The sequence below is a fragment of the Vulpes lagopus genome, chromosome 21, assembly GCF_018345385.1.
Source record: "Vulpes lagopus strain Blue_001 chromosome 21, ASM1834538v1, whole genome shotgun sequence".
Classification (NCBI taxonomy): Eukaryota; Metazoa; Chordata; class Mammalia; order Carnivora; family Canidae; genus Vulpes; species Vulpes lagopus.
In genome coordinates, this window is record NC_054844.1 from 44,622,727 (window position 1) to 44,642,347 (window position 19,621).

At 58.5% G+C, this 19,621-nt stretch overlaps 1 protein-coding gene across 2 annotated transcripts; it reads right to left on the reverse strand.

Moving 5' to 3' along the window:
- Positions 1 to 4,672: 4,672 nt before the first annotated feature.
- Positions 4,673 to 11,988, reverse strand: SMUG1 (single-strand-selective monofunctional uracil-DNA glycosylase 1). 2 transcript variants are annotated; one of them, XM_041736646.1, is made up of 5 exons: positions 11,564 to 11,988; positions 10,667 to 10,890; positions 10,212 to 10,394; positions 8,205 to 8,506; positions 4,673 to 7,215 (listed from the first exon to the last, which is right to left on the reverse strand). In XM_041736646.1, exons 4-5 carry the CDS (start codon positions 8,436 to 8,438, stop codon positions 6,688 to 6,690), a joined length of 762 nt encoding a protein of 253 aa, XP_041592580.1. In that variant the 5' UTR covers positions 8,439 to 8,506; positions 10,212 to 10,394; positions 10,667 to 10,890; positions 11,564 to 11,988; the 3' UTR covers positions 4,673 to 6,687. The 2 variants fall into 2 exon arrangements, with proteins under 2 accessions (XP_041592580.1, XP_041592579.1); XM_041736645.1 differs by lacking the exon at positions 10,212 to 10,394 and having other exon boundaries at positions 11,564 to 11,987.
- Between the last annotated feature and the right edge of the window lie 7,633 nt (positions 11,989 to 19,621).

Below are 19,621 nucleotides of genomic sequence, written 5' to 3' on the forward strand. Positions count from 1 at the left end.
AGACGTGGTTCACAACCCGCGTTCCTTTTGATTATAGTATCATGGGATGCGTGTATCGCCCAGCACTGGACGGTGTATGGTAAGGGCAAAGCATCATCTACTTCACCTGTCACCCCCTGCAGTGCCTGGCTTGGGGACTGGCACACAATGGACACTAATAAATGTTGAACTGAGAGAGGAATGTGAAAGGCCACACAATGGTCAAACTCAAGACTCAATCTTGTTTTACAGCATCTTCTTTTTTAAAAGATTTTATTTATTTATTCATGAGACACAAAGAGAGAGAGAGAGAGAGAGGCAGAGACCCAGGCAGAGGGAGAAGCAGGCTCCATGCAGGGAGCCCGATGTGAGACTCGATCCGGGGCCTCCAGGATCACACCCTGGGCTGAAGGCGGCGCTCAGCCACCGAGCCACCCGGGCATCCCTTCTTTTGCAACATTCTATTCCAGTAAGGAAAAACAAAACAGTAGGAAGAGTCTTTTTCTTCTCAGCACACTCCATCCTTCAGTCTCAGAATCACCCCGACCCCACGCACAGCTTAGCCTCTATCACTGTGTATACGTGTGTGTACGTTTGTGTGTGTGCAGCTGGTGGACTTCTAAGCCTCCTTTGCTCCTCTGAACCAGAATTTCCATCACCATCACTGGACCAAAGCAACAAACTCTGCGGACACTTGTGTTACTTGGATGGGCACTTGGGGTAGGTCTCCCAAGCCAGACTCATGCACTCCTTGACACCTGCAGGCGTTGGGTGACATACTGGGGAAAGGAATCTAAGGGCCCCCCTCCTTGCCTTCAAGGCACCCAGTGCAATCCTGCCTTATAACCTTGGCTGCACATCTGTAGCACAGAGAGAAAAATAGGTACCAGGCGGCCCTGCAGACCTCCCAAATCAAAGGCTCTTCAAGTGGAGCTCAGACACGTGCCTTTTTTAAAACCTCCACGAGTGAATCCTGATTCACAGGCAGGGTCGTCAGCTACTGATCTGCTGATCAGCGCTATCCAATAGGCCTTTCTGCGATGATGCGATGTTCCCTATCTGTGGTGTATGTGTGGCTATCAAGCACTTGATGGCTAGAGGCTGAGGAATTGAATTTCTAATTTTACTTCAAAATTAACTTAAAATTTTTAAAAGATTTTATTTATTTACTCATAACAGAGAGAGAGAGAGGCAGAGACTCAGGCAGAGGGAGAAGCAGGCTCCACGCGGGGAGCCCAACGCGGGATTCGATCCCGGGACTCCAGGATCACGCCCTGGGCTGAAGGTGGCGCTAAACCGCTGGACTACCAGGGCTGCCCAAAAATTAACTTAAATTTTTAAAAGATTTTATTTGAGAGAGAGAGAGAGAGAGAGCGCACACACACACACACACACACACACACACGGGGGTGAGGGGCAGAGGGAGAAGAAGACTCTCCGCCCCGAGTGGGGAGCCCAGACAGATGTGGGGCTCCTTCCCAGGACCCCGGGATCACGACCAGAGCAGAAGTCAGAAGCTTAACTGAATGAGCCACCCAGGCGCCCCATGGACTTAAGCAGCCCCCCGTGGCTAGTGGCTCCTATTTCAGACAGCAAAATTCCAGGTGATCCCAAGTGACTTCACTGTGGCTTTAAAATACTTCTCACAGTATTGTTCTGTAGCAGTTCAAGTCTCCATCTCCCTCAGCCCAGTAGAAAACTGTGAGCTTCCCCTCCCTGAAGACTCTCATTTGCCCTGAAAACCTGCTCTAGAACGGACGGGGCCGAGCGGTGGCCCGCAGGTGGCCAGCACTCTGCCCCCAGACTGGAGGAAGGGCCCTCATGAGGACCCTGTTTTGTTAGAGGCCCACATTGGTGGGGACAGGAAAACCGTGGCATGAGATGCCCGTTATGAGCCAAATTGTGTCTCCCAATCCCCCAAATTCATATGTCAAAACCCTACCCCCCAACGTGGCCTTTAAAGAGGTAATTGAGGTTAAATGAGGTCATAGGGGTGGAACCCTAATCCAAAATGACTGGTGTCCTTGTAAGAGGAGCGACAGAGAAAGGCCATGGGAGGACACCGTGGGAGGGCAGCTGTCCCCAAGCCAAGGAGAGAGGCCTCAGGAGAAACTGCACCTACTGACATCTGCATCGGGGACTCCCAACCTCAAGAACCCGAGATGATAAATGTGTGGCTTGGGGCAGCCCAGGTGGCCCAGCGGTTTGGCGCCGCCTTCCGCCCAGGACGTGATCCCGGAGTCCTTGGATCGAGTCCACGTTGTCGGGCTCCCTGAGTGGAGCCTGCTTCTCCCTCTGCCTGTGTCTCTGCCTCTCTGTGTGTGTGTGTCTCTCATGAATAAATAAATAAAATCTATAAATAAATAAATAAAAATAAATGTGTTGGTTAAGCTCCCCAGTCTGTGGTATTTTGCTACGGCAGACTAACACGGCGCCCTTAGGAAAAGGCAGGCGCAGCACCCTCAGCAGCCTCTTGCTGGCAAGACGTGCCCCAAGAATTAAGGACAACAGCTCTACTAGAAGCAGTGGCTCTGCTGGCATCTAAGTCCTCAAACCACCGTCCCGGTCACTACCGTTCCAGTGCCCCTAGGCCCGGCCCTACCCCATCCCGCCACTCTCACCCCCAGTCCTAGGGTTTCACCTAGACCATACTGTCCCACCAGGTCACCTGCCCTGTAATCGCCTCCCGTTCCCTCCTTGACCCCGTTGCACCCATCTACAGGGCCTGACCCTTCATGCCCATCTGTTGATCTGTGTTTCATTTATTTATTTTTAAGATCAATTGATTTTTTTTTAAGTCAACTAGTTTACATAAAAACAAAGTTCTCAAAAAAAAAAAAAAAAAGAGGGACGCCCAGGTGACTTGGCAGTTGAGCTTCTGCCCTGAGCCCGGGGTGTGATCCTCAGGTCCCGAGATCGAGTCCCACGTCGGGCTGCCTGCATGGAGCCTGCTTCTCTCTCTGCTTGTGTCTCTGCCTCTGTGTCTCTCATGAATAAATAAATAATCTTAAAAAAAAAGGTCTCTGCCCTACCCCTCCACTATTTATTTTTATTTAAATTCACTAATATCTAATGTAATGTTGGTTTCAGAAGTAGAGGTCAGTGACTCATCAGGCTCATATAACACCCAGTGCTCATTCCATCACGTGCCCTCCTTAGCGCCCCCCACCACCTCCCCCGCAGCGACCCTGTTGGTCTCCTGTGAGTTTTTCATGGTTTGTCTCTCTGATTTCATCTTGTTTTACTTTTTCCTCTCTTCCCTTATGATCCTGTTTTGTTTCTTAAATTCCACGAGTGAGATCGTAAGATAATTGTCTTTGATTTATTTCGACACTTAACATGACACTTTAGTTCCATCCATGTCATTGCAAATGGCAAGATTCCATTTTTTATGGCTGAGTACTACTCCATCGTACATGTATGTACAGACCACATCTCTAGCCACTCACGTGTTGATGGACATGTGGGCTCTTTCCACAGCTTGGCTACTGGGGACATTGCTGCTACACATTGGGGTGCAGGAGCCCCTTCGGATCACATCTGTATCTTTGGGATGAATGCCCAGCAGGGCAATTGCTGGGTCGTAGGCAGCTCTAGGGTCAACTGAGGAACCCCTGCACTGTTTTCCACAGTGGCTGCACCGGCCTGCATTCCACCAACAGTGGAGGAGGTTCCCCTTTCTCTGCATCCTCGCCAACACCTGTCATTTCGACTTGTTCATCGCTGGGTGTTGTTTTTTTTTTTTTTTAAAGTATTTTATTTATTTATTCATGAGAGACACAGAGAGAGAGGCAGAGACACAGGCAGAGGGAGAAGCAGGCTCCATGCAGGGAGCCCGACGTGGGACTCGATCCCGGGTCTCCAGGATCACGCCCTGAGCCAAAGGCAGGCGCTCAACCACTGAGCCACCCAGGCGTCCCATCGCTGGGTGTTTTAAACGCGTGTGTTCTGTGCATCTCACTTTCCCCACTGGACTTCAGATTCTCGAGGATGAGTCTAGCATTTAAGATCCTTCGCAAGATGGCTCCAGCGTACCTCCTGGCTTTTTCTCCCAACTGGGCAGTCAGTGCTAATCTACTTGCCACCCCTTGACCATAACGATGCTCTCCAAAGCTCCTGGTGTCTACGGCCACCTGCAGTGCCACCTCCTCCGGGGAGCTTTCTCTACCTCAGCTAAACGCAGGGGGGAGCGACGGCTTTTATCTCTGTGCACTTACTTCGGTGTGTAACCTAGTGCCCTGGGCACCGGCGGTGACTGCTCAGCACCACAGCCCTGCAGCAGGAGGAAAGAGGTCTAAGGCATGTGGGGGTGCAAAGTTGCCAAGCAGGTTTAAGGGCACAGTCCCCAACAGGACTGCTCCCACTTCAGATGCCAGCTACAAGTTCAGGGGTCCCCAGGCCACCTGTGCTTCCAACTGGCTATGAATTCAGGGGTTCCCATGACCGCTTCAGGTTCAGCAATTCACTAGAATGACCCCCAGAACTCCGCGCTTAGAACCACAGCCTCATCACACAGGATGCAAACCAGGACCAGCGAGACATACGAGGGGCAGGGGCTCCAAACCCAGCTTCTAGTATCGTCCCGGAAGGACACAGCACCCTGCTGTTGCAGCCATTGTGTCCGTGTTCGACAGGCTCACTGAAGCGAGTCTTTTTTTTTTTATTAAGATTTTATTTATTCATAAGAGACACAGAGAGAGGCAGAGACACGGGCAGAGGGAGAAGCAGGCTCCATGCAGGGAGCCCCACGTGGGACTCGATCCGGGACTCCAGGATCACGCCCCAGGCCGAAGGTGGTGCTAAACCGCTGAGCCCCCGGGCTGCCCCAACAGATGCACGCTGGCTGGCTGCGTGTCCAATTTTCATTAGGGTTTCTCATTGCGTATTATCAACTGAAACCACTGACCACATGGGGGAATTCAATCTCCTGCCTCCCCCACCCCACCCACTTCAGGCTGATACCACCTGGCTCAGAGCCCCAACCCACTCATCAAATGGTTGGCCTCTTCTGGCGTCGTCCTAGTCCTCATCCAGAGCCAATGTCAGCACACTCAGGTGTGTGGTCTGGCCCCCACCCCTGCCGTGAATGACAAAGACACTCCTATCACTTGGGAAATTCCAAGAGTTTAGAGACTCCCTCCCAAGAACCAAGGACAAAAGCCAGTCAAGTCCTTTATTATACAAATGGGGGACACTTACACTAAGAAAAGTCTTTTTATATTTTTCTACACCCAACATGGGGCTCCAGCTCAAAACCCCAAGATCTACAGTCTCGTGCTCCTCTGAGCCAGCCAGGCGCCCCTATACTAAAAGTCTTATGAATTCTGAAAGCTGAAGATGACTTGTCTCGGGAGCTGGAGTCCAACCATGTGTTCCTCATTACGAGGGTCCCAAGACCCACTCCATTACCAGTTTGCTTCACCTTCCCAGCCCCGTTTTAGGGCACGCCAACCAGTCATCCGGCAGACCTAAGAAATGAGTTAGGTGGAGACCGCATGCTCCATCCACCCATCACCTGCTCCCCACAGGGCCCCAGTAGCAGACAGACCCACGGAGCCCCTTAGGCTCTGGTAAAACAATCAGAGGCCTGTTTACGTCATCTCCCCAGATACCCAGGGGAACTCTTTGCACAGCACACAGTGTAGAGGTAAGAGAAGGGAAAAACTAAACTACCACTTCCATCCCAGACATGCAGGAGGGGGGAAAAGGACAACACAAAAGGGTTTAGGAACTGGGTTTTTTCTTTTAAAGATTTTATTTATTTATGCGAGAGAGAGAGAGAGAGAGAGAGAGAGAGCAGAGACAGGGGCAAAGGAAGGAGAAGCAGGCTCCCCATTGAGTGGGGAGCCCAAGATCACGACCTGAGCTAAAGGCAGCCGCTGAACCAAGCCACCCAGCTGCCCAGGTTGAGGAGTTTTTAATGCTTGGGCTGAAAAACCAGAGGCTGGGTTTTTCAGTTATTGGTCCACCCCTGGCAGGGGGAGGATCTGCCCCTCACCCAGCAAGGGCTTGGGGGGGGGGGGCGCCCTCTGTAGTGCAGTGTAGTGATGCCCCCACCAAGGGGCAAGAAAGCAAGAGGTGTAAGCAGCACCCACCCACCAGGCACAGCGCCAAGGCACTTCCAAGTGTTTTCTCACTTAATCCCCACCAACGCCACGGAGCGGGGATGTCTTACAGATGAGGATCCTGAGAGCTTGGAGAGGTTCCTCAGTTTGTCCAAAGTTATAAAGTCTCAAAGCCGAGATGAAAATCCAGGTCTTCTGGTCCGTGTCCGCCCGCCACGCTGAATTCTTCCTCTGATCCAGCCTCAGTCTCCCGTAAGAAGTTCGCTCTTCGCATCCGTGTCTTTCGCTTTGTTCCGGCCCCTCGGAGGAAAAGGCTCAGCTTGAAGGAGGCTGTTCTGTGAGGACGGGTGGGGGTCCTGGCAGGATCTCCATCACAGCAGAGACAGCTCCACAGGTCACTGTTCAGGCCACCGTCACCGACCAGAGGCACCCGAGGAACCGGTGAGGGGAGCAGATGCCAAGTCCCGTGCCGCTCTTACCACAGGACCAGAGGCAACAATGCTCAAAGGAAGGGGGAGCAAGCAGTAGTGTCAAACCTGCGGCGGCAGGTCCCAGCAAGCGGGGAGCCCAGGGGCCTGGCTGCTCCGGCCCGGGGCCTGCGGTCCTCTGCCGGCTCCCGGGTGACGTGGGGCCGCAGGGGCCCTCACCTCGTGAGCAGCGGCAGCAGCCCCAGCTCGCTCAGTCTGTCCTTGGCTGCTGCCTCCCAGCCCCTGTTGGCCTGCGGGCTCCGGGGGGAGGGGTGCAGGAGCCACTCCACCCTGACCTCGGGCAGCAGGCCGGCCAGCGCCCTCCGCGCCCGCTGCTCCGCCAGCCGCCCCACGCCCACCACCAGCCGCACCTCCAGCAGCTGCACCTGCCGGAAGAGCGCCGCGTCACAGACCCTAAGAAGCTGCTCTCGCTGCTTGGCCGGCAGCTCGGCCGGGGTGAGGTTGCGCCCGTTGGGGTCCAAGAAGAGCAGAGGACATAGATTGTGGACAAAACAGTGACGGAAGAAGACCTCGGGCTGTCCACAGAGGTTCTGGAAAAAGCCCCAGAACCGGGCACCGCTCACCTCTGACTGAGGGCACTCCAGTCCCAGCACTGGGCGCTTCGGGTGCTCTTGGGCCGGGGTCGACACAGTCCCCCCAATGCCCAACCAGTCCCGGACTACGTTCACTTCCCCGAAGGGCACCTGCCGGGAAGGAGAGACAGGAGGGTTTCAGTCTGGAGACGTGTCGCCTGCGTTCTGGACCCGCTGAGCCCTCTATACCCTCTGTGAAGATCCAGCCTGGACACCCCACCCCCAACCCCTTCACCCAAAGACCTGAGACAAAGATTCTGGCCCTCTGGTTTGATCCTGCCCATCTTTCTCCAATTTTTCATTGTGGACTGTGGTGCAGAGGATCTATTTGCTGCTTCTACCCCCATTTGCCTTTGGGACCAAGTACAGAGGGTACATGGGAATATCCAGCCCTACACAGGCTGTGATGCGTAGTACTGGGGACAGACAGCCGGGGTTAGGGGAGCCACAAGGACAGGACTGACCACTGCTCTCTGGGTGCCCTCTCAGCCCCGAGCCTCAGGCCGTCACTTCCATCGATCATCATTGATCACCTTTCATCCCCCAGTTGGGGTCAATAAAAGCGATTGAGCCTCTTGCCCTGAAGCCTCTCCCCCTCCCCCATGGCCCAGCATCCCCACTGAGGGCATTCACTCATCCTGCCATCTGAAAGGGAAGCAGGCAGGCCTCAGAGCCCGCTGTTTTGAACCCCTCCTCAGCTAAGAAACAGAAGCGGGTGGGCTGAAGGCCTCGCCTGTCAACCAGCCCCCTGAGGACCCAGTACTCCTGGTCCCTCTCCCGACCCCAACCACACTCTAGGCAGAGCAGATCCGGCAAGGCAAGGTAAGGATGGGGCTGGTGGAAGGAAAAGCTCGCAGAGGCAATTAGAGAACAGCTCACAGGGGAAACGGAACTACCGTTAATGTGCTCGGTTAGCTATGGGCGGCAAGGCCAGGAGAGTGTCTGCGACCGCAGGAGCCAGCATGTGTATGGGGGGGGGGACCAGGGGGCCGGTACCCAAACACGTCCACAGGCATGCACATGCTCCTCCCCGCAGCACACAGCCCACACCCACCCGGGAGCCTCCCACTCCACCCACCAGGGGAAGCCAAGCCCTTTACCCCAGTCTGAGCCATGCCAAAGGGCCCGGGGTTCATGCCCAGGAAGAGCACTTCCTTGGGGCCCCGGCAGTAGCGGGTCACGTAGCTGTGGTGTGGCTCCCACGCATACTCCAAAGGATTGTAGATGATGCCCACAGGCTCTGAGAATTGCAGTTGGCTCAGTTCATTATTGAGCCGCAGCTCCTCCGCCAGGAAGCCCTCTGCCAAGCTTCGAAGGCAAGGCTGGGGCTCCATCAGGGCACCTGCAGGTTCATGGAAGGGCCCCACTGGATAAGCCTAGGGCACAGCCACGTGACTGTCACCTGGAAAAGAGATGGACAGAGGCTCCATCAGCCCTCAGCTGTAGAGTGAGAGGGATCCAGGCTGGCCAGGGCTACCCTCTCCTGGGCTCAGAGGAGACCATCAGTCACCCTCCACCCTCTAGGTTGGGCTGCGCTCATCTCAGTTCTCGCTAGTGAAGGGCACTTCCACTTCGTGCTTCCTCAAGTGTCCCTCCTCCTTTTATGTCACCTGGTGAGAACGGCCGACCAGCCCCCACTACAAACCTCCTTTCCATCAGGCGTTAAGTCACTAGTTCCAAGGCCATGGCAAGCACATGGGAGGTTTTCAATACACATTTACTGGTGGCAAACTCTCAGCACTCTAATGTCATCCTTAATGAAACAAGCTCGGCCAGGACGGGCTGTGTCCTGGAAACCAATGTGCTGAAGAATGAGATGCAGGTGCACAGCCAGAGCCCAGAGACTAATTACAGAAGGCTAATTACAATTGCTTCCAGGTGGTGAGCAACTGCTCTGTGCCAGCTACACCTCATTGATCCTCGTAACAACCCCATGAGGCAAGGATTATTGCTCCCATGTTACAGGTGAGAAGACTGAGGCTTAGAAAGATCAAGCAACTTGCCCAGGGTCACGCAGTTAGCAAGTAATGAAGCTGGGATTTGAACCCAAACTACCCAACTCAAGGCTAGGCTCTGAACCACTCTCCTCATCCTGCCCGAGGCGGTTCAGTCAGCCGCCCTGCTCTTCCAACAACCCCTCGGGCCCAGCCCAGCTTCTTGCCCACATGCAAGAGTTCTCAGCAGCCAGCAGGATGATTACCAGACTTAGGACAGCCCCTTACAAGCTATGTAACCGTGGCCAGAGCCTCAGGTTTTCTCATCTAAATACTAGGAATATATCCACTCAAGGGCAGCCCAGGCTGGGGGCTGGCTCAGCAGTTTAGCGCCGCCTTCAGCCCAGGGCCTGATCCTGGAGACTCGGGATCGAGTCCCGCATCGGACTCCCCGTGTGGAGCCTGCTTCTCCCTCTGCCTGTGTCTCTGCCTCTGTCTCTCGTGAATAAATAAAATCTTTAAATAATAATATCCACTCAATAATAGTAACGTGAGGAATGGAATGAGATGTTACATGCAAGTGGGGGTTGGGGGGAGTAGAGAAGCAGGAGAGAGAAGAGGGGGGAGGAGGCAGAGGGAGCACTCCAGCACGCTGTATCGTCTACGCAGACCATGCCTTCCAGTCCTCCTCCTCACAACTCCCGGCCAAACCCAGTGTTCCAGCCTGAGCATTCCACTCACGCTTTCAAAATGCCTTTCCTACTCCAAGTCCCCAAACCTGGCACCTGCCATTTCTTCAAACCCAACCAAACACATTCCTGGAGTCAACCGGGACTGTGACTCCCCCGCCTCTCCGTACACCCAAGCCATGCCCACCCTTGGAGACGCAGCTCCAATGATCCCACGGGGAACGCCTTCCCCCTTAGGACACGGTGGCATGTGCCACGGCGTCCCAGCCCCACCGCACGCGTGAGTGGGTCTGCTGTGAGACCTCAGGTGATCCTCATGGTTGATGCAGGCTGAACACCACCACGCGTCACCTTCCTCGATTCACACCTTGCCTCCCTGCCTCGACTTGACAGATCAGAAGCCTGTTCAACTTCCCTTTGTATCTTCAAGGTCGTACCTTTTATTAGGGAGCCAACAAACACCTGCTCACTCTGTCCATCCTACCTTTTCCAGTCCTGTTTAAAACCACCTTCTAGGGATGCCTGGGTGGCGCAGCGGTTTAGCGCCTGCCTTTGGCCCAGGGCGCAAACGTGGAGACCAGGGATCGAATCCCACGTCGGGCTCCCGGTGCATGGAGCCTGCTTCTCCCTCTGCCTGTGTCTCTGCCTCTGTCTCTCTCTGTGATGACTATCATAAATAAATAAAAATTAAAAAAATAAAATAAATAAAACCACCACCTTCTACCGAGGCGCCTGAGTGGCTCAGCGGTTGAGCGTCTGCCTTCAGCCCAGGGCGTGACCCCGGGGTCCTGGGATCGAGTCCTGCATCAGGCTCCCTGCGTGGAGCCTCCTTCTCCCTCTGCTTGTGTCTCTGCCTCTCTCTGTGTGTCTCTCATAAATAAACAAATAAATAAAATCTTTAAATAAATAAAATCATTAAAAAAATAAAACAAACAGTACCTTCTGCCAAGGAGTCCTTCCTGACGCACTCCTCTGCGCCTCTAGAGCCCGAGCTCACTCAAGGCTCAGCTGCCCACTTGGCACTCTGGTCGTCTGAGGGTTTCCCGGGCTCTGGGTGGATCTCCATCGTGTCTGGGCCTCCCCTAGGGCGGGGATCTTCTCCCAGGCGGGACCCTCGTGTGCACGGAAGAGCTTGAGCCATCAACCCATTCTCGGATCCCAACCTAGGGGAAGTGGGAGAGAAAAAAAACGTCAGGGCCGGTCTTAGGAAAGCCTTCTCGGGGCTGATGTGCAAAGTCTGCTGCTCTGTCCAGATGGCAAACCAGAGCCGCCGGGGCTCCCGCAAGGGCTGAGAAGGGGCCTCGAGGACTCCCAGGGGCCAAGAAGGGGCCTGGAGGACTCCCAGGTCTTGGCCGCTGTGCCTCACCCGGCGAGTGCCAAGATCGGTGCCCGGGCTGCCCCAGCTCTGGGATTGCTGTCGTCCTAGGCTGAGCCCGCCTTTGACCTTTAGCGACCTGTGCTGCAGACAGCAAGGCTGTTGTGGGGCTCGGGTTCCAGGGCCCCCCTGAGAGCGAGAGACGCAGTCCGGGCGGCCCCTGAATCCATTTTTTTTTAATTTTTATTTATTTATGATAGTCACACACACAGAGAGGCAGAGACACAGGCAGAGGGAGAAGCAGGCTCCATGCAGGGAGCCCGACGTGGGATTCGATCCCGGGTCTCCAGGGTCGCGCCCTGGGCCAAAGGCAGGCGCCAAACCGCTGTGCCACCCAGGGATCCCCCTGAATCCACTTCTAATCCTGCTTTCATCTCTGCCTTCCTCTCCCGCCAAACCTTTACCTCTGCTCTCTATAGAACGAAAATCACAAGTTCCGTCCACCTACAACCAACTGTTACCTGGTCTGGTTTTTTGTTTTTTTCAACGGGTCTGTTCCATGGTCGGCACCGCAGGCGCCTCCGGACCGGCGAGAAGCCCAGGACGAACGGCACAGGCCAGGCGCACGGGGCCCCGGCGGGAACCGGAGGAGCCTGAAGCCCCGGCGCGGCGCGCGAGGCCCGGAGCCTTGAACGCCGACACGAGGTCCGTGCGGGGGGCGTCGCCAGCGCGCAGGGCCGGAGCGCGACGCGGGGCACCGGGGCGGGGCTGCCCACGCCGTGGCTCGCCCGCCGGGAAGGCCCCTCCGCGGCGCCCCCTCCGCCGCCGCCAGGCCCGCGAGGCAGCAAGCGGCGCCGAAGCGCGACGCCGCCCCCGGGACCCCAGGCCCTCCGGCTGCCACTTCCTCACCAGGTTCCGCTCTCCATCCGGCTTCCGGTCCCCTTCCCCGCCCCCGGGCGCGGAGGACACTGGGAGTCGTAGTCGGCTTTGTTTGGCGAAGGCGATTGGCGCGGCCGCGGCCACTTCCGCCGGAAACACTCCCATCCCCGGAAGGCGTGCTGCACGAGGCCTGAGTGACTCTGGGGATTGTAGTTCATCCGCTACGTCGCGGCCGGAAGCCGGGCAGCCTAAGAGAGCGCAGGCCCAGGAAGGCCCGGAGGCCCTGGCTTCCAGCCCTGGAAGGCAAGGCCCTTCCAAAAGTGCATCAAGACTGTAGCCAACGGGACCGCGAATCCAGAGACTTTAACCGAGAAAAAAAAAAGAGAGAGAGAGAGACTTTAACCGGGGATCCCCGGGTGGCTCAGCGGTTTGGCGCCTGCCTTTGGCCCAGGGCGTGACCCCGAGTCCTGGGATCGAGTCCTGCGCCGGGCTCGCTGCACGGAGCCTGCTTCTCTCTCTGCCTGGGTCTCTGCTTCTCTCTCTGTCTCTATCATGAATAAATAAATAAAATCTTAAAAAAAAAAAAAAGAGAGAGAGAGAGACTTTAACCAGCCCCGCCTCGAAGCGCACCTGAGGGCTTTACCAATGGTTAGAGACCCGTTTGTGGTCCTGCTGCCCCACGGACAGGAGACCTCTCCTTGGCAGCCCCCCAAGCATGTGTCTAGAACATCCCCAGGGGCACTTCTGGGATCCCCCAACAACTCTTTAGTGATGCTTGAAGACTGTTGCGTCTCCCGCCACTGCCCCAGCTTATGTCTCCATCCCTGCCTCTCCCACTTGACTGCTCCCCCCCCCACCGCGGTTCAGCCTACCTCGCCCTACCTAGCCCATAGCCTCCCATCCCTCCCCATCCTTCCCCTCCAATCCTCTGTCCGCAACACCTCCCTCCAACATTCCTAGTCCCATGGCTGCACCCTCCTACCTCCCCAGGTCAGAACAAAGTCCAGAGCCGTCCCACTGCTGATTTTGTTCTTGTCCCGCATCTCGGTCTATTTCTGTGTCCTACCTCTCAGGTTTTCATTACACCGCAGACCCCATAAGGCTAATTGCCTTTGGATTCCTCCCACCCCCTGCACACCTCAGCACAGCCATGCCTGAGATCAGGAATCAGGGGCTCCCTACAGGTGGTAACGGGTGAACAGGTGAACAGGAAAAGGTGAGAGAGCAAGGATGCTACCCCCTTCCCCAGCTTCCCCTGCTCCCCACACACAGACAAAAGCAGCATGAGCTTCAGGGAACTGTAAGCAGCGACCCCCTGACACCAAAGGTGAGAAACCACCCCCACCTTTGTCAGACTTGGGAAACAGAGTTAATCATCCACCTCACAAAGTCGGCTATTTCCTGAGCTTGTGTTTGTGCCAGATTCTTTCCCTTTCTGGGTCTTTGCCTCTCTCTATGTGAATGTATCTCTATTCCTACTCTCTCATTTTGGGGGGCTTTGTTTTTTTAAAAAGATTTTATTTACTTATTCATTCATGGGAGACACAGAGAGAGGCAGAGACGCAGGCAGAGGGAGAAGCAGGCTCCAAGCAGGGAGCCCAATGCAGGGACTCGATCCCAGGACCCTGGGGTCACGCCCTGGGCTGAAGGTGGCGCTAAACCACTGAGCCACCCCGGCTGCCCTGATTTGTTTTGTTTTTTTTTTCTTTTAGTTTATTTTTTATTGGTGTTCAATTTGCCAACATATAGTATAACACCCAGTGCTCATCCCATCAAGTGCCCACCTCAGTGCCCCCATCACCTAGTCACCCCCAACCCCCACCCACCTCCCTCCCTCCTCCCTCTCTTCCACCCCTAGTTCGTTCCCCAGAGTTAGGAGTCTCTCATGTTCTGTCTCCCTTTCTGATATTTCCCACTCGTTTTTTAAGTAGGCTTTACTATCAGTGTGAAGCCCAACACGGGGCTTGAACTCACGACCCTGAGATCGAGACCTGCGCTGAAATGAAGGGTCCGAGGCTTAGCTGACTGGCCCACCCAGGGGCCCCTCCGCACTCTCCCGTATAGCTCGCTCTCTGTGTCTGCGCCTCCGTCTCGCTCTGTGCACACCTATCCCCGTGCCTCTGCTTCTTCCTCTGGAATGTCTGGAGTAAGAGTGTCCCAGGCTTCGAGAACTGACTGTCCCCTCAGGCTCCTCTGTCTTCATAGATCTATGCATTTGTATGCTGCCCAACAAAAATTGGGGGGGGGGACCACACGGTGTTTTCATCCTATTGCTTAAAAACCCAAGGAGCCTCCCCATGCCTGGGACCGCCCTCTTGCCCGCCCTACCCCGCTGCCGCTTGCTTGGCAGCCACCTCCAGTTATTCATCGTGGCAGCCCCTCCACATCCCAAGACTGCTTCTGGTAAGACAGTGAGGAGTGGGCAGCCCGGGGGGCGCAGCGGTTTAGCGCCGCCTTCGGCCCAGGGCGTGACCCTGGGGTCCCGGGATCGAGTCCCACGTCGGGGTCCCCGCATGGAGCCTGCCTCTCCCTCTGCCTGTGTCTCTGCCTCTCTCTCTCATGAATAAATAAAATCTTTTTTATAAAAAAAGAAACGGAGACCCAGAGTTTCAAGAGGCAGAGGCCGTGAGATGGAAGCCGGGCGAGGGTGGCCCTCCCAACCTGCTGGGGCAGGTGTCCTGCCCCCCCAGGTGTCCCCAAAGGCTGGCTGGCTGTGCTTTACGGATAGAACCTGTGGCGCCGGGGCAGGGGCAGACCCGTGCCCTGCGCGGAGCCCCTGAGCGGCCGGGCCTGGGGCAGGGCCCTGTGCTGCCCGCAGGCCCAGGGCCCAGGCACGAGGGGGTTAAGCCGCGAGCCGGAGCCCCTCGGTTTCCGGGGCCGCGAGGCTGTGTTGGGCCACGAGCGCCATCTATGGGCCTCGGAGCTCGGCTCTGACCCGCCGGGCTGCCGCGTTGGGCCCGGTGCACCTGCAGGCCCCAGAGCAGAAAGCAGGCGCTGGGCATTGGAGGGGCTGAGGCCCTGTGCCCCCCCAGGCTCCAGCGCTGACCGCCTGCGCCCTGGGGGACCCCAAAGGCTTCCTGGCGTGTGCCTTTCAGTGTAGCCATACCCCCCCCCCCTCGGCTCCACCACCCTGGGCACTTCCCTCTCCGCCCTGCAAGCATCCAAAGAGCACGGGAGAGGCCGGGCTGTAGCAGAGGCCTCGGGAGTGGGCTCTCGGCCTCGGCCTGCCAGGACTTGAATCCCAGCCTTGCCGCTTGTTAGCAGTGACCTTGGGCAAGTCACTCAGCTCCTCTGTGCCTCAGTTAGCTCGGCTGTAAAATGGGATAATCGCTGTAATCCATCCCTGCTTTGGTGATAACCGAATGACCTAGTTACATAGGAGCTCGGTCCGGGGCGGCTCAGAAGCGTGCCCCACAGAGGTCAGGGATTGCTGTGGGGACCAAGAGTCAGGGTCTCGCCAGCCTGAGAACACAGGGTCCAGACCGCAGAGCCGTAGGACACACAAGCACTGAGGACAAGACTGGGCAACACACCCCTGGAGGTTTCCACAGAGACAGGGACCCATACGGGCGGGTCCCGGGGCCAGACGTTTAGGATCGCAAGGGAAGTACTCTTCAGGTCCCCAGACCAGCAGGAGGTTGGATGAGAGGTCAGAGAAAGAAAGAACTTGAGGTAGGGACGCCTGGGGGCTCAGGGGTGAGCGTCTGCCTTTGGCTCAGGGTGTGATCCTGGGGTCCCGAGATCGAGTCCCACGTCGGGCTCCCCCGCAGGGAGCCTGCTTCTCCCTCCGCCTGGGTCTTGGCCTCTCTCTGTGTCTCTCAGGAATAAATATATAAAATCTTATAAGAAAGAACAAACTTGAGGTAAAGATGTAGGAAGGAGAAGCACTAAGACAAAGGTACTAACCGGCCCTTAAAAGGACCCTGATTTCGGGAACTGAGAGAGGTCCCTGATGGGTGGGTGAGCCAGGGCCACTGCATCCCGAAGCCTGTCCTCCTTGGAACAGAATCTCAAGGTGCCATCAGGCTTCCCAGTCCTCCAGACGTATCTGGAAGCCCCATCCCGGCCCTGTGGGGACGTAAGCCCCAGTGCAGTTCCCCGGCCTGGCAGGGAGGTGACCCACAGAGGGAGAAAGCTCCCCGCAGGCCCCACACATCCCCCTCCGGGGTCCCTCCCAGAGGAGGCGAACCCAGGAAGCCTGGCTGTGGGCGACGGGTTGGGCCACACAGGGTTGTCTCCTGTGTCCCCGCCTTCCTCTACCTTCCTGGCAAATGGGTACAGAGGCTACTTCAAGGGCTGAGATGAGGGGCAGAGTGACACCGCCTCAGGCAAGACGGAGATGCGGGGCCGGGGTCCCTGGTCGGCCTCACCACCCCACGCCCCATCTCAGCCCCGAGGCAGCACGGACCAGCTTATGGGCTGACGGCCACCGGACTGAAGGCGGGGGACGGCTTCCATGTGAGTCCAGCTCAGGTGTTCTGGGTGTCCCGGGCCCGGACGCCTGGGTCCCCCGGAGAGGAGCAGGACAGGCCGCGTGGGCTGATCTGCATCTTACTGGGGAAGCAATTATCGGAGGAGCTGTCAGGCCGGCGCGCTCTCTCCTCGCTAATCGGATTTCAGCAGAGCCCGGGGCTGGGGGTGCCGAGTAATTTGGCTTGATGCACTGGTGGGAGATGTCGGGGCCGGGAGGCCGGGCAATCCGTCTGAGTGGTGTTCGAGTTGTCCAGAGCAATTATCCCGAGGAGACCACACAGCCGTCGCCGGCAGCCAGCGAGGGGCCCGGCGATCCCGAGGCCCGCAGCAAGGCCTGCGGCGAAGCCGGGCGAGCCTCTCCCACGGCTCGAGCCAAATCAAACAACTGAGAAGACGAGTCAAGATGAGGCTGGGACGAGGCCATGTGGCCAAGCGAGAAGGGGGCCCAAGACACAGCCTGCGGCCCCGCGGCCCCCGGGGGACCAGGGGACCAGCCGCCGGGCAGGGACCTGAGGCCCCGGAGCCCTGCTTCCCCTGCCCTTGGCTCTCTGGCTGTCACTTGCCTCCTCCTGGCCTCGCGGCCCTTCTGAGCCCGGCCCCCCCTTCCGCCCCCCCCTTCCGCCCACGCTGCCTGCTCCCTGTCTCCCCAGGTTGGCGCCCGGTGGCTCGCCTGCCCCTCGGCCTCTGTGTTCCACCCGCAGAGCCCGAGGATGGTGACAGTAAGGAGCCTCCCGCCCCCACAGCACCTGCACCCTCAGCTCTGCCTCGGGCTCCGTCCCCTGCACCTCACCCTAGTGCTGAGGGTCGGACTGCACGGCCCAGGCACCAGGTACTGATGGGGACACTGCTGCCCGCGGAGCTCCCCGGGGGAGGGGCACACCGGGCTCTGCGTCCTGAGCCACCAGCGCAGCCCTGCAGGCTCTGATGTGCAAGGGATGCATGTGGACCGGCTCGATGATCGAACGAGTGACCGGCCCTACCCCGTACTCCGGGTGACACGGACACGCCTGGCCTGGCCGCCGCGCCCTCTCCTAGCCTCAGCCTGCCACCGCGGCCTGACCTTCCCCACACCTCTCCGCTCGCTCCGCGGCTCATCCTCTGCTGCCGCTGCGCAGGGGCCCACGCGCCTGTGGCCTGCACCTCCCTGGTGACCTGGTCCCCAAGCGCTAAGGGTTTCACCCGCTGCTACAACGCTTGCGGCCCCCCCTAGAGCGTCTCGGGCGGTCAGCACTGTCTCCTGTCTCCTGGGCATCGGCCCACTGCCTTGCACCTACTAGGTGCTCAATAAACATCTGCTGAAGACCTGAATCTCCGCTCGCTTGTTGATCTTCGGGGATGCTCCTGCGGCGGGTTCAAAGGGGCACTGGGCGTCCAGGAAACTCGAGTGGGGCTTGGCAGTTACCAGCGGGCCCCTCAGGACCTGGGCTGATCATTCCGCCCCTCACCTGGGAGAGGGGAGGACAAGCGCACCTGGAAGGACGGGCTGCGCAGCACCGTCCTCTTACCCGCTCCAAGTCTGTCCCCAAGGCTGTGGACATCCCTGTCCATCGCCCCGCCTCGCTCCCCAGCCTCTGCCTCTCCGATCCCCACCCAGCCTGTGGCTCCCTCACTGTCACCAGGCCTGTCATCCCCGGGGGTGGCCCCAGCCTCCCACCCAGAGCCGGAGGAACCCTCCTCACCTTGGCTTCCTCACCCGTAACAAGTGAGGCCCGGAGTCGTCCCTCTGAGGACATCAGTAATAAGGGAACAGGCCCCAGTCTCAGTCCCAGCAGCAGGACCCTGAGCTCTGGACCCGGGGAAATCCGGTGCTCATCTGCATGCGATTTGCATCATATTTGCATGTGACCAATTTCATGTTCAAAGGCGCGATCCGGCCCCAGGGTTCCCCCCACCCCTGGCCCAGGCCCGACCCGGCACCCCCAGCCCCTGCACCCCCGCCCCTCCCCCCTCCCCCCGCCGGCCACAAGCCTCCCCCTCCTTGCCCTCCTCCCTGCGGGGTCCCCCGGCCCCAGCCCCCTGCGACCCGCGGGGACCCCCTCGCCCCACCCCCAGGACACATTCCGGGGGGCCGCGGGCTCGGGCTCGGGAGGGGCATCCCCGCCCCCTCCGCGCCGGGCGCAGCAGACAGCGAGCGCTGCTCGGCAAATCCCAGCCCATTCAGCCCCGTGATTGATGGCGCTGCCCTCCCCATGAACCTGCCTTTAATACTGAGGAAGTTATGAAACCGCCATACATCAGCAGCCCCGGCCGCGCCCGCCCCCGCCCGCCCCCCGCCCCCGCCCCCGCCCTCTTCAAAACCTCATTTGGGCTCCAGCCGCCGGCCACCGCCCGGCCTCCGCGGGGGAGGGGCGCCTGCCCCCGCAGCCCCCAGCCCCTGGTCCGCCGCCCTCCCCTCCGCCCCGCCCTCCTCCCCCTGCCCGCCCCGCCCTCCCCTTCTCTCCCCTCTCCTCCTCCCCCTCTCCACCTCCCCCTCTCCCCCTCCCCTTCCCCCTCTCCCCCTCCCCTTCCCCCTCCCCCTCCTCCCCCATCCCCTCCCCCTCCTCCCCATCCCCTCCCCTCCTCCCCCATCCCCTCCCCTCCTGCCCCATCCCCTCCCCTCCTCTCCTCTCCCCTCCCCTCCCCCTCCTCCCCCATCCCCTCCCCTCCTGCCCCATCCCCTCCCCTCCTCTCCCCTCCCCTCCCTCCCCTCCCCCTCCTCCCCTCCGCGGCTGCATCTCCGGACCCATTTAGAATTGCTGACATTTTATCTGCATTACATACATCACTCCGTCCCCAGCAGCCATCTCTCATGGATGGGGGGGTCCTGCGCTCCGAACCGGTGGGAAGTAGGGCGGAGGTGGGGCGAGGAGCACTTCCCCCGCACCCCTGTCCCTGGGGGTCCCCGGGGGCTCCCCGCAGCCGCCTGGAGGTCATGCCGGTGGGGACCCAGGGCAGGGGCCGGCAGGCCGGGTGGGCCAGGCTCCCAGGCAAGGCCCTGCTCCCTTACAGCATCGCAAGACATTTTCTGAGACCACACGGCCCTGAAAGGTCAGGTTGCCCGCCCCCCCTGCTTCCATGGGGCTCCCCCACAGCACACCCTGGAGGTGCTGCTACATCTGTCAGCCTGCGCTCTGATGTTCCCTTCTGGGAAGTCCCTCTGAATATCTAACCGCGGTGCCTCGTGCTGCAGCCATTATTTTCTTCCCGCTTCGTCCTTACAGGTTGAAAAGCAGTATTGCCTCTCAGAT

Bases quoted from the DNA above. Each gene is read 5' to 3' on its own strand.
- SMUG1 (XM_041736646.1), bottom strand. From the start codon at position 8,438: ATGGAGCCCCAGCCTTGCCTTCGAAGCTTGGCAGAGGGCTTCCTGGCG. The intron at 7,216-8,204 runs GTAAAGGGCTTG...CCTTCCCGGCAG, and splicing joins TTGGCATGGCTCAGACTGGG to GTGCCCTTCGGGGAAGTGAA.